At 39.6% G+C, this 13803-nt stretch overlaps 1 protein-coding gene across 6 annotated transcripts in view; it reads right to left on the minus strand.

Annotated features, from left to right (window-relative positions):
- The window catches only part of RORA (RAR related orphan receptor A), a 516409-nt gene that overhangs the window by 107094 nt on the left and 395512 nt on the right, over positions 1–13803 (minus strand). For all 6 annotated transcript variants that reach the window (XM_068204188.1, XM_068204187.1, XM_068204184.1 and 3 more), the window contains one exon: positions 7344–7373. In XM_068204188.1, the coding sequence (XP_068060289.1) occupies positions 7344–7373 (30 nt within the window). The remainder of the gene's footprint in view (positions 1–7343; positions 7374–13803) is intronic.

Genomic DNA, 13803 nt, shown 5'->3' on the forward strand with positions numbered 1-13803 from the left:
ATGACTTCATTCACCATTTCCTACATCGGAGCAACAGCTTTAGGAATTAAAAAAAAAGAAGGGCACAAAACATGCAAGAGCAACTTCTGTGAATTTATAAAGCAAGACTTAGCAACACTACAGGCATTCCCAATGTATTTACTGCCTGCATACACAAACAGTTCAAAGTTATTTTTGAGTCATGTCCATAATCTTTTAATACCCATCAACCACACTAACAGAATTCAGACCCCTAATGTCAGAAAACCCTTAATGTTCTCCTAACACTTCATCATTCTTTAAAACATGGGCCTCCAAGTACTTTTTAAACATTAAAGAGAATACCTCTGCCCATCTTGTCTGCTTCCACAGGAGCAACCAGAAAAAGAAATGAAGTGTGAGCAGAACTGGAATTGATTTGCAGATTGCAGTGATTTGCAATTTAGAAGTATCTGATCTATAATCCAATAAATTTTCATACTGGATTATTAACATTTTGCAAATACTTATCAGTCTTCATTTGTTTAACTTACTTTTCAACTCATTTGCTGTTTTTCCCTTGATCTGGTTTGCATACTACTTCATTATTAAAAGCTCCAAGAACCCTATCTGAGGGTATTTACCAGAAAACTCACAGTAAAGTAAGCCCATAAATAATGGTTACAGCCAAAAACCCCAAATAGACAGAAGCTGCTCCATATACTCAGAACAGAACCAGAGAAGAAACCTGATATTATCTTCAAGTGCAGCTAATAGACAGAGCTCCCCATGGGACTTCCAGGGCAGTACATTTAATTGCCTGTTCTATCAGCCTTAGAGAAAATGAAATGTTCCTTCCAAGTGTGCCAAAGGGCTGTGGCCCAGGCACATGCCAAGCTTTTGGGCAGCTAAGAGAAGATTAGAGGCAACAGGTTTGTCTCAGCTCTGACCTGTTACTCTGTGAGGACACAAAACATACGTGAATAAAAATTCTTTTGATACTTTACCTTTATCCATGGCTGCTTCCATATGGCTAAAAGGGCTGGTCTTTCTCACAAATGTTGGAATTCTTACAGAGAAAATATTTCATTGGTGCAGAACTGCCAGGAAGAACCAGATCATCCACAGATTTCACCCACAGCCATGTCATGGACATCACACACGCACACCCACTGCCATTCTCTGTACCCTTTCTCCCAGGCCAGCCAGAAACCCTTTCTGACTTTAAAAATATTCCCTCCTCTCCTCGTTATTTGACAATAACTTCATCTTTGCCCCTGTACTCAATAATTTGGCCACCCAAAAAGAAGGCAACAAACATGTCACTGACACAGTGTTTTGTGCGGCAACCAAAGCTTCCACAGGGAGGGCCTAAAAGGGGAATTAAAGACACAAAGCTGAACTGCTGATGGAGAGGCTTGCTTTGGCTCACAGCAGGGAAGTTTAAAAAATTAGAAAAAAGTAAAATGAGAAAAGGAAAAAGAAAGAAGTGTAGCTGTAGTTCAGTAAAAGTTTTGAACAAGAGAACAGCCCTAGATAGCTGTCTTCAGGTTCTTCATCAGGGCAAACAGTGCTTCAAGGACAAGCAGGAAAGTAGCAGCTATTTGAGGCAACTTCATTATAAAATCATTTTTAATAAGCAATCTGAACAAAGAGAGGGAATGCTCTTGCAGAGAAGCCCCCAAGGGATCTTAAGGCTGCCCAGTAAAGTTATTAGGAGGTTACACACAGGGGACCAAACAGCTATTTTATTGGCCTCAGGGGACAGGGTTTAGTTTTCACCTGTTCTCTTTAGGCCTTGGTGCTAACAGCAGATCCTGTTAACCATCAGTTTTCTGAAGGCTCCTGTTTTGTGAAGGAAAAGTATCATTTACTTACTTTAGTCTGCACATGAAACACGTGAGGTGAAGTCAACAGTACAATGCACAGTAGGTAAGTAATTATAAATCAGATCAGAAAAAAAAATCACAATGGCCTTCCCTTTAATGCAATTAAATAAAATAACTAGCAAATGTTGAAAAATCTTTAGCAGTGGCAGGAAATACAATATGGAAAGTAAAATCAGAGAAGAAGAGAAATCTGGGTCTTGGGTTCCATTAAGCTGCAAACATTAATATATGCTTGTAGAACTTTGGTGAAAAACAGTTCTAGAAATGTTGGATATCTGAGAAGCTGAAGAGCTGTCTTCTGCCCCAAATCTGCCTCTGCATTTTTAACAAGCACTGTGCTCCTCTTAGCAACTGCTCAGAGTTGAAGAGAGGAAGGCCATGATGCAGGCAGGGCTGTCTGCCCAGGACAGTGTCAAGTGCACGCCTTTGGCTCCACGAGCAGGACATTCCCTTTTTTTGGCTCATTGTGCTGCAGCAGCACTGCAAGGTCCAGGGCTCAGGGGCTTGTCAGGACAATGGGCAGTGGTGGAGACACCTGAACTCTGGCACTCCCAGCCTCCCAGCTCTTGGCACACACAGTGGGCAGTGAGCAGTGAGCAGTCAAGCTGACCTCCCGATGGCACAGTCAACCAGCCCAACGGCACTTCCCAACCTGCATTGTAAACTTGAAATGTGTATTTTCCCCCTTAGTCCAGAGTTCCCGTGTATTCTCAAAGAACACTGAGCCAAGATACACCCAAGACCAACACCTACAGCCAGATGGGTGTAGGAACAGCCCCAGAGCTTGATGTGCGAGTGAGGAAAGGGCTTGGGATCTCAGAGAGCAGAAGGGATGGGTTTACTTCTACCCTTTGCCAACAAAGTTGCCAGTTCTTCATGCAAGTAGTATTATTTAGTGCTAAAAATTAAAAGCACACAGTTTCCACTTAATTTTCCTGCAGGAGCTCATGTCATGAAAATCAGCACCTAGCTTTGGAAACATTTCTTATCTGCCAGAAAGGATAAGAAAGGATCCTTAACTGAAAGGATAATTTCAATTTAAGTAAGGAACAGTTCACCCAAAATTAAGGAATTCATACAGAGATGCCTACTGATATAATTGTTTAAGAGAAATTACTCTAATTTAAATATCTTGATAAATCACAGGAAGAAACATGCTCTTTCTCTCCAAATGGTGGTAATCCAGTCTAAATGAATGAAGCAGTTGTCACTTCTGGCCTCAGCTCAGAAAAGCCATGCTCCACAGTGGTGACAGTGCAGGAGCACTATCACTACAAAGCTGAACCCAGTGAGCAGCCCCTAGCTCAAAGCAGCACCTGGTTAATCCAGGCCAGGTAAGAGCAGCCCTGCCGGTCCCCACCTCTGCTCTGACGAGTGGGTGTCACTCAGAGCCAGGGCTTCTGGTGCTTTTCTGCTGTGAAACAACATTCCAAAGGAGCTCTGGACAGAAAACTGTGAGGAAGGCTTGTAAAATCTGTGCATTTTTTACTATCTTACCAATGCAAGGTAAGCAAATGACTGCGTGTGTCTGGCCATCAGTACAGATATGAACTCCAGCTATGCAATCAAACTCCTTCAAAGCTTCTGACTGTGGCTCCTCACATCTCAACAGTGAGAGGAGGAAGATTCCATTGCATCCTGGACTCAGTACAACACTCACCTTCTGCGCGCATCTCCAGGAAACCCCTTACTTTGAAAGGCAGCCAAGTTCAAATTCATTTAAGAAAGTCAGTGCCCAAGATAAATCAGGGATCTGAAGAAAAATAAGGTGATTGATTTGTGTGACAGCTCTGAGTCACAAGCGGTCTGGTAGACACCATGAAACTAATTACACAAAGTGTGGCAAGATTTAGATTTAAAATGCCAGAAACAAAATACTCCACACTTCAGGACAGCCGAAAGCCCAGTTGGTCACTATTAAATGCCAGGTCCTTTGCAGCCTTCTGTTTCCCAGAATTTCAGATTTTGATCATCACTGATACAACGGTGCCTTTCTGAATTTGAAAAAAGGGTGAAGTTGTGCGAAGTTACAATCCACTTCCAGTACTTTTCTATTCAGAACATGAGACATGGCAGGAAGAGGGTTGCTTTACAAATATTACTGCCAATCAAATGATCAGAAAAGCATCTAAATGTCAGTCATGTCTTTCTTGAGTCAAAAAGAACTGAAAGACCAGAAGTCCCACTTTGTATGGAAGATGAGACAGGACTTGTCCTCTACCATCTGACAGACTACAGCTTATCTAAAGTGATGGTTAACCTGACAAATAGCCATGTGAGCTCAAGAGAATTATTCTACAAACAGAAGGCATGTATTTCTTTCTTCAAAAGGCTGTTTAATCTTAACTTGAACTGAGCAGAGAAGGGCATTTTGGGGTGGACAACATTTATTCCCTTAGTGCTCCTTGGAAGAATATTGCACTCCCTGTATAAAAGTGTCAGATTTTGAAACATTTCCACTGTAAGAAAAGAGAAAATGTGGAAAAGCACCAATGAAGTGGAATACTTGGATAAAATCAGTTGCCTCAAAAAGGATAAAAATCTCTCAGGTTTTATTTAGATAGCTACATTATGAAAGACCTGCATTTCTTCAACACTACTATATTGCATGTGTACAAATGTTAAGCTATTGTTAGATTCAGAACCACCTGAGCACCTGCCATCAGCACAGGAGTTCAGTTTCAGCTGACTGGACACTTCTGTCTGACTAATATAAAGAAGGGGATAAAACGTACCCAGACCCTCAAACAATAAACCCAGGAAAAATTAAGTACTGGAGATAGGTCCCCACCAATTTCAAAACCTGCACAATTAAAACAGCTGTTAGGGTGAAGTCTGAAAAGGATTAATCTGATGTTTGAAATGCATCATGTATCAAACTTTTTGGCATTATGTTAAAGAAGTTGGTTTTTTCTCCACTAATTTCTTTCCTCTTTCCCACTTATTTTGTCCACTCCATTTCTTTCTCCCTAATTAAATCACAGGTCATTAGAAATAAGTGGTAATTTACAGTCAGTCAACACTCTCATATGCCATGCATTGTAAAATTGGAATAAGGCAATTTCACCCATATTTCTAAAAATCAGAGCAGGCAAGGTATATACACTACATAAAGTGTTTGCAAGAATGTTTTTTGAAATTTCTTTGCAGAAAACTTACTCTATGTAACTTCATTTGGATAAATTACTTATACTGATACAAAGTGATAGGCAAATTCTAGAGCATATCTTGGTGCACAAACTCTTTCTCTGTCATTTGTAGTTGTTAACAACTCAGAGTTTGTAATTCTTGTATTTAGGTGTTTATATTAATTTTTTTCTAACTCATTCCAAACCTGTAAATTTTATTGCCTTTTTCTATTCAATTAAAAAACCTAATTCTAGGCAACAAGGGCAAAAAAAAGCTTATTACTGTGCATGATGATGAAATGCCAAAGATGCACAATTTACATTCATTCCTACTCTAAGAGAATTTGTCATAACAGGAATGAATTCTAAAAGAACTTCAACCAAAACAGAATGAAACCTCATACATATTTGCTAGCAAACGTAGCTTACATTTTCATCATGCCAATTACAGCCTATTGCTCCTTCTATTTTAATCCCTTCTTAATGGGCAAGCTTATCTTCCCATTATTCAGGCAACTTTTCTGTTCATGCTTCAGCAATTGCATGACAACTGATTAACAAATCGAGGAACTACTCTTTGACAGTTCTCTCAGAAAAGCAGAGTTCTCAACATGAAAGACACTGGGACCCTAATTTCTGTTTGAACTAGATGAAAGGCCTTGTATGGTGAGCACTACTAATCATCTCTCACAGTTGAGAAACACATCTTTTTTTCATCACAGGCCTGAAACAGCTTCAGCTGAGCTACAGGGTGACAAAACTGCACCAGTCTGGGGTGGCTGAGGATCCTGTTTCCTGTGCTCTTTAGCTCTGTGCTCACTACTTCATCTTCCCTACAAAATTCCCAAAGCTGGAGCTGGAGCCGTGGCTCTGTGGGTCAGATCATGGCACTGCTGTACAAAACGCAGGGTGGTTTTGGCTGATTCCCAGGGGGTGTTACAAACCAACGTTCACCTGTACACAAGAGAGCTCAGCACTGAGCTGGCACAAACACCAAGCACCTCCAGAGAGGGGGTGGCCCCACACAGGGCTGAGCCCGTGGGCAAGGCTGTGCAAGGAAGCTGGACACTGCCTGGCCTGGAGATGCACGGAGCACTTCAGTGCCCTGTGCTGTGAATGCCAGTCAGCACGAGCTCAAATAGTCCCCAAAAACACCAGGGTGAAATTCTGCCCTCAGCTGCCTGCCTGTAGCTCTCACTAAGTTCAACAAAACCATCATTCAGCCAAAGAGGGTCTGGCCCTCAGAATGCATTAAGCAGCAAGCCCACCCAAGCAAAGGAATACCATCATGCTCTGAAAGTTTCAGACATTTAAAATTTGTTTCAAAACTCACACAAATCAGCTTCTCATTTGAAATTCTCAAATCTGGTTTTTAACTCTACACAGTGAGAGTTCATCATCTCAAGTCAGATTTTTCACTCCATGCGTATTATAAAACCAGGAATGAAGTAAGAATGAAAGCCATGTAAGACACTTTACAACATCCTAGCAGCTGTGCTGAAAATACTTGAAAATGCAAAAAAAAGTGTATATATTTGTAAATTTTGAGCAGCCTAGCACCTGTTTTGTGAGAGAGCTTTTATGAGAGTAATAGCCTCGGCTTTAGCCTACTCCTATTTCTTATCCTGGGCAAGTAAAATTCTTGAACTACCAAACTGCCAAACCTCCACAGTATCTGAAGAATCTCAACATGCCCCTTCAGCTACAAATCCCAGCATTTTCTCAGAACTGTGCTTCAAGCTCCCTGCAGGACAGATAAGAGTTGATCCCCAGAAACGATGTCTTTGAAGAGGATTTGGAATAAATGTATATGTAAGTAAATGCACACATCCACAGCCATTTCCAAGGTCACCACTTATGGGGGCTGCTTGCTTTTATGGTTGAGAGCAAAACAAGAACCTCCAGTTGTTCATCAAGTTCCTCAAGCACAGGCAGAGAATGATTTATTTTAGAGATGAGTGCATAGGAAGGGACAGAAGCTCTACAATTAAATTATTTTGATTTGAATCATACTGCATATGTAACAGACATAAAAATAACCATTCTCCTCACCTGCATTTTCTGGATATGTTAATTATCAGCCAGCTGTAAAGTAGACATACTACAGTATGGAATTCTGCCTTTCCTCACAACTTTCTTTTTCTGCCCTCTGACTTAACAGACATGTGAGTACCACATACACAGACACACGTTGTACATCCAACAACACTTTGGGCGAGGACTGAAACCCTGAAGGCAGAAAAACCACCAGAATTTTTAAAATGGAGCTTCCTCAGGCCAGACTAACACCAATTAGTCTGAGCACCACAGCACAGCCTAACAGAAATTCCATTTGTGAGAGAAGGCCAAATCAAAAGACATTACTTACATGTGTGAGTCTTCTTTGTTACAGAAATACCTGTAGGGAAGAAACGACACCGGTGTTAGCAAAGCAACCAAAGTAAATTCTTCTGACATATAATTCATCATTAATCTATTTTATCAGACACACAGCAGCCACTCTAAAGCAGGAATGAAAATTGCCATGATTTGTACGTTAAAGGTGGAAGGATCTCCCCTCTGTGTGAAGATTTTAATGGTATTTTCTCTCCTTACACCTCCCCAGTAAATGTTCCAACATGCATTGCTTCAGCTTTGTTGCTGCAATGCATATCTCCACAGTGCTGGTTTAAAACTGGAGCTGATACAAAAAGAAACCAGTAATGCTACGGAAGCCCCCTTTATTTTCCATGGCCAAAAATGTTCCCACACTCCTATGACCCCCTGCCCATTAAAGCACCCGGACAGAACGGATTTGAGCAGCACAAGTCATTTGCTGTGTTATTGAGTCCAAGCAGTTCCTCGAATGCAAGCTGTAGCTTATGCTCATTACAGCCAAACAAACAGCTCTCTCAATATGACTTTTGCTTGTCATAATTCCTAGCCAGATGCAAATATCTCCAAGCCATTAAAGACAGACTTTCTGAAGTAACAAAGATGTTTTCATGCTAGACAGGCATGTGGCAGCAATCACCAAGGATGGTCCAGTGCCAGTGAAATTTGAGAGGCATTTCAAAGAAAGCAACAGTGAACAGAATGAGGCAAAATTCATAATACCAAATAAAGATAAAATTAACTCTGCTAAATGTCATTGGAATTCATGCTTGAATACAAACAATATTGTCTCCACTTTAGTAGATAACTGATGACATACTCAGACCCATCAGTATTTAAGCTTCACTCTCCTTGGGGGTAATTTTATGAGATGATGAGAAAGAGGTTACTGGAAGCAGTACAAGTATTTGAAACATTTCATTTGTGATCAAGGCCTGTAATGAAATTTTGGAATTGGGATTGTCTGGCTTAATATTCATGAAAGAGAGAGAGAGACCTGAATCTCCTTTGCTACCTTCCAACTCCTTCAACCATCTCTTCCAAAACAAATTACTATGGACAGAAACAGGCTTTTATTTCAGGCTTCTTGGTTGTGGAACATCTAAGAAAGGCAGTAAATTACAATAACTCAGAAAAATGTAGACACCTTATTTGCAAATACAGAGCTAACTTCCAAAGCAAACTTTTGGAAAAATAATTTGCAAAAATAATTTGCTTTCAAATTATTCGTGTTTTTGAGATACATAAAACCCTAGTGCCAAGCCCAAATACTGAGCTATCAAGTTTGACATAACTGTCATGAGGATTTTTTTTTTTTTAAATGGCACTTAGGTTGCTGTTGGCATTTGGTTTTGAGCTACCAAGCTGTACAAGGACCTTTGTTTTCCCTGAAAAGCTAAGAGGCTTCAGGCTTTGGGAAGTGAAGTTCTGAGTAGTTCCTTTGGGCAGTTTTGCAAATGTGAGACACTGGTAAGCAATTTACAGAAATGAGAATACTAGAACTTGATTATGTATGTGTATTAACTTAAATTGAAAGGCCCTGGCAACATGCACGTGCCTCACACAAGGAATCATATTTGTTATAGCCACAAACTGTAGAGCCAAGGTAAGCAATAAAACCAAACCAAAACAAAAACCCAAGAATCACAAAAATAAACCCCTTTAGATATAAATATCTACTACAGGGGGCAAATTCGTCCTTTAAATTCATAATTTGTAAGAGCAAAAGGTCTCAGGTTTTCATTCTAGTCCCACCATCACTGGCTGGCGCAGAGTAGGGGACAGGACAGGAGGGTGTGACAAGGACATGAGCACTGTTCTAGAACAGCTTAGGGCAAGCAGAGGGCCCGAGTGAGAAGCAGCAGAGAGAGCTGAAGCACCTTCATCAAAATGCATTAATGGGATTCATGCAGTGTTTGCTATGAGTGCAAGGCTTTTCCAAGGCTCTGGCTCACCCCGTGAACTGGAAATTACAGCTGCTCTTGGCCCACTGGCTCTTCCACCAAGAAAGAGCATTTTTGCTGCTGTTTGAGTTCTTGAGTGATCTCTGAGCAGCAGGTACAGCTCCTGACAGCATCCTCATCTTCACAGACTGTCCTAACATCCCCTTGGCAGACACTCTTGCCTGGCCCTTGCCTATCTGTCTGATTCCTATGATTTTAAGAATGTTTTATGGAATGGAAAAGCAGAGAAAAAGGTCTTTAATCTGAACACCATTTGCAAAACTTCCTCTCCCAACACTAGTGCTAATAAATGGGTAGAGCAGTGCTCTTTCAGCATTATGGGAGCCATATGTGTACTTTTCTCAGAAAATAATGCTTTCTGTAAAATCACTTTGAACAGAAAGTGCTTAGGCTGTCACTTCTGATTACTCACAGCCTCTTCACAATGGGATTTGCCACAGCACAAAACAGACTTAGCTGTATTCGCTGACTGAGGACCCACTTTCCCTGATACATGAAACACTGCACTGATGGAAATATTACTGCTTATATTTTTCTACCTTTTTTTTTTTTTTTTTTTAACGTGAGATGCGTCGTGGGTTTTTCCAAATCAGATGTTTCCATAATAATTACCGATTATCATCTGGTAAAACCTTTTAGCTGGTTTATGCAGATATTTTTAGATAACCTTTTAAAGGAACAGCTTAGAGGTAGATATTTTTGCATCTCCATCATTCCACTGGTGGTTGCATTGAAAACAAAGTATTTTGCTTTGAGCTGTGGTTTTAAAGTAGCTGCAATCTGGTGGAACAAGGATAAATGTTGCCAGTGAATTCAACAGGATTGCCTTTAAATTAATCAGTAATCTTCACTGATATAAAATAAATTATGAAGTTTTCAGTAGTCTTCACACAGGTAACTCTAAGTCACTAGAAAAACTGAGCAAAAAAGGTACCAGCATATCCAAAAAATAGCTTGAATTAGATATAAGATCTTAGTTATAATGTATCTTATATTAATTGTATATTATATTATATGTATATTATGTATCTTATAAGATACATTATAACTAGTGATTTAAATGTAAACATTGAAGATGCAACGCTGTGATCAGGTTTCCTTGCATTGCAGGAAGCCAGTGACTGCTATGCATAACATCCAACGTAGGCAATAATAACCTAGAAATGAGTGTATTGTGGAAAAAAAATCAGTCAGAAAACCACTTAATGTAAAAAGGGGGAGTTACAAGACCTCTGGCTCTCTCTGGGCCTACATGCTTCTACACTGCCACTTGCTTCTACATGTGAATGCCTCCCCTGTGAAGTCAACACATCAGCTCTCTTAACATCAACAGGGTCTCTAGAGAAACTAATTCTGCAGGTCCAACATACACCAGTCATTTTCTTCACAAGATCAGGCACGATTACCAAGACTACTCTTGTTTGTAAAGATTTCTGGGGCAGGACGACCAGTTTATGTAGATTTGAGTAGACACCATAGAACAAAACTACACCAAACACACCACTGAAAGACAGATTTATTTTTAATAAGTAGAGCACAAAGAAGCTACTGATTCATTTTAAAATGTTACTTAATATAAAATCCCATTTTAAAATGGGTTTCATTTCAAAATGTGATAGGCTGGACAAGTGAGTGACTGCTTGCCAGTATTAGCACTCTCCTACACTGCCAGTATTCCATTCTCACTGAACAACAAATATAAAAAACATAAAGAGGAAGACACTAACAGCAACACTATCTTCAGTGTTGCTAATACAGAAAGACTTCCTGACTTAACCAACTAGACTTCAAAGTAAAGCAAAGGAAATGTCATGAAAATATCACAGTATATCAGTGCCATGGTTATCAGTGAGTGAAAGTTTCAGTATTACAGTTATCACAGAATGTATCACTTCCGCAGTGCAATTTGACATTCCTGATCAACACCAAATCTTAAACAAATTAACTTCTTACACTTTTCATCGTGGCTATGCAATGCTCTTTACAAAAACAATCGATTTTTTTTAAATGAAAAGAACTTGTACACCATTCCCCTTCCCCCTCCCACTAACAGTATGTAATTTGCCATGATGGGTGGTATTTACAAAAATAGCTTGCTGAATGCAATGAACTTTGAAAAGAGTATCTACCAACAGAGACAGGATATTCTTTTGCAAGCAGTTAGCCTGACTGACCTTCACTAGCCAACTTCAAATAGAGATAACAATGTCTTAAAGTACAAAAAGAGACTCAGATATTTTATACATCATAAGCCATTTCTCACAGTTGCCCATCCAAATAAAGCAGCATAATGAAACACGGCTTACTCTGTGAACCCAGATCCCTGCTGCTGTTGTACAGTTGTCAGCTCCCCATATTTCAAGGGGAAACACCCTTTGATGTACAGAAAGATAAGTAAAAAGGCCTTTGTCTGGCAGAATACATTACTCTGCAAAATATCAAAGAAGAATATTCTTGAGTACAATTTTCTTAAACCTCCAAGAAAACTCTCCCTCAGAAGTCTGTATGGATAAACACAGGCATCACCAGCAGAGCTCACAACTCATCTCCAGGACTTCTGTTAAGCACCACCGTGTTTGCCCTGGCTCTGCTTTTTGTGTTCAAATCAGGTGATGAACACTGCTCTGATGACAGCACATTCTGCAGATGCTCTGGGTATAAGATGCTTTGCACACGTGGGTGTGTGCAATCAATACATGGGTGGTTTTTTTTTTCTTTTTTTTTGTTTTTTAACTTTCTCCTACCCTCCCCTCAGGCCAGCATTATGTCCCTAGCATGTTTTGGAACTCAGGCATTTTAGGGGGGGATTGGAAATCCCGGAGAGAAAAAAAACCCAAACCTTAAAATTTTCAACTCTAAGCCTCCTGCCTGACATATTGTGTAAAATCAGAAAGAAAACATATCACAGGCTTGGATCCCACTGTGTTTCATCCTGTCACTCCAATTCTTTTTTACTGTCACCACACAATTATGGCAGAAAAGCTGGCAATTATGGCAGAAGATTATGTGTAACACTGGGACACTTGCAGAGAACCTACCAAGGCAGAATAATAGATCTAGGAGTATTCAGAAAGGAGTTCATTCTCTCAGAAACTTTAATAGTGGTTTCTATTTAAGTCTGTATGGAGCTCTGGCTTGAAGGAATTCTGTGATCCTTGGGAGCTACTGTTTACACTGACCAAGGTGAAATAACATGTATTCAAATACTGCAAATAGAACTTAAATGAATTAACATCTGAAATAAAATCATGTAGAAAACAGTGTCCTTATCTAGGACAGAAGAGCTGTTAATGATGATCAGCACACACCACTGAAAGCACTCCAAGTAATTTCACTATTTTGTTTCAAAACTAGACTCTACTGCTTAAAGTTCACTCAAGAAAAAATGAAAATTAGATTTTAGGCTAGCATGGATCAAGGACAAGAGCCACCAGGCATGGATGAACAAGAAAGCTTTCAAAAATTATGACACCAGCCCTCCAAAATAAAACCAAACCCAAAAGTCTCTTTTAAAAAACCCCTCAACTTAAAATATGATGACATAAGTTTTTAAACATTCCAGATTTTCCCAGACTTTTTCACATCTTTTATTGAAAAGGAAAGATCTTACCATGTGAAACAAGGTTCTAGGTTTTTTCAACAAGTCTAGATCACATTCGCAAGTCCATAGGTATGTAGTAAAGTCAGAGGAATCAATGTTGACCTAAATGCTTCAGTACTGAAAAAAAACCCCCAACCTTTCTATCCTAAGATTCATAGCTGTTCCTTGTACCTAAGTTCTATCAACAGATTATTTACAGCTATATTTTTAAGGGGTTGCTTTATTATTACTGCTTGAATCATATGGTTATATCTGAATTAGCTACAGAAAGTTTTCCAGAACACAATTTTTTATTGTTTACTTAAATGCAGATACAAAGTATTTGAAATAAACAGATTAAAAAACCCAAAGATGCTTTAAAAATGTTTTGACATTATTTTACTGAGGTAGATGACTTTTTTAGCCCTTGGAATTCAGACTGGCTTCCTACTTCTGAGAGTGGCTTCCTGCATCATCTGGGCATTTTATTTCATTTTCCAGCAGCTGACAACCTCCCCTACCTCTAAAGTGAGAGTAGTACCTGTGAAAACGTGAATACATATGACTTCCTTCAAAGTTACAGAGTACTCATAAGAGAGGAGTCACCACTGTCCTGAGTTATCACCGGTACAACTGGCAGTTAAAAGAATTCCCTGCTCTTTCTAGACTTTTCCCAAATAAAGAATTCTTAACAGACTCCAAACTGATTTTCTGATACAAAACTGCTCCTAATTGTAAAGATGATGAACTTTAACCATTTCTTCCTTCTTGCACAACCTCACTGAGAGTCCCTCTGAGCCTTAATGTATTTTTGTCCTCACAAATAAAGTGTCTTTTACATGAGGAAAAAATAACAAACAACTTGCATAAATCACCCATAATGTTCTTACATGACAAATGTCACCAGAGAG

This window comes from Anomalospiza imberbis, chromosome 13, assembly GCF_031753505.1.
Source record: "Anomalospiza imberbis isolate Cuckoo-Finch-1a 21T00152 chromosome 13, ASM3175350v1, whole genome shotgun sequence".
NCBI classification, from domain to species: domain Eukaryota; kingdom Metazoa; phylum Chordata; class Aves; order Passeriformes; family Viduidae; genus Anomalospiza; species Anomalospiza imberbis.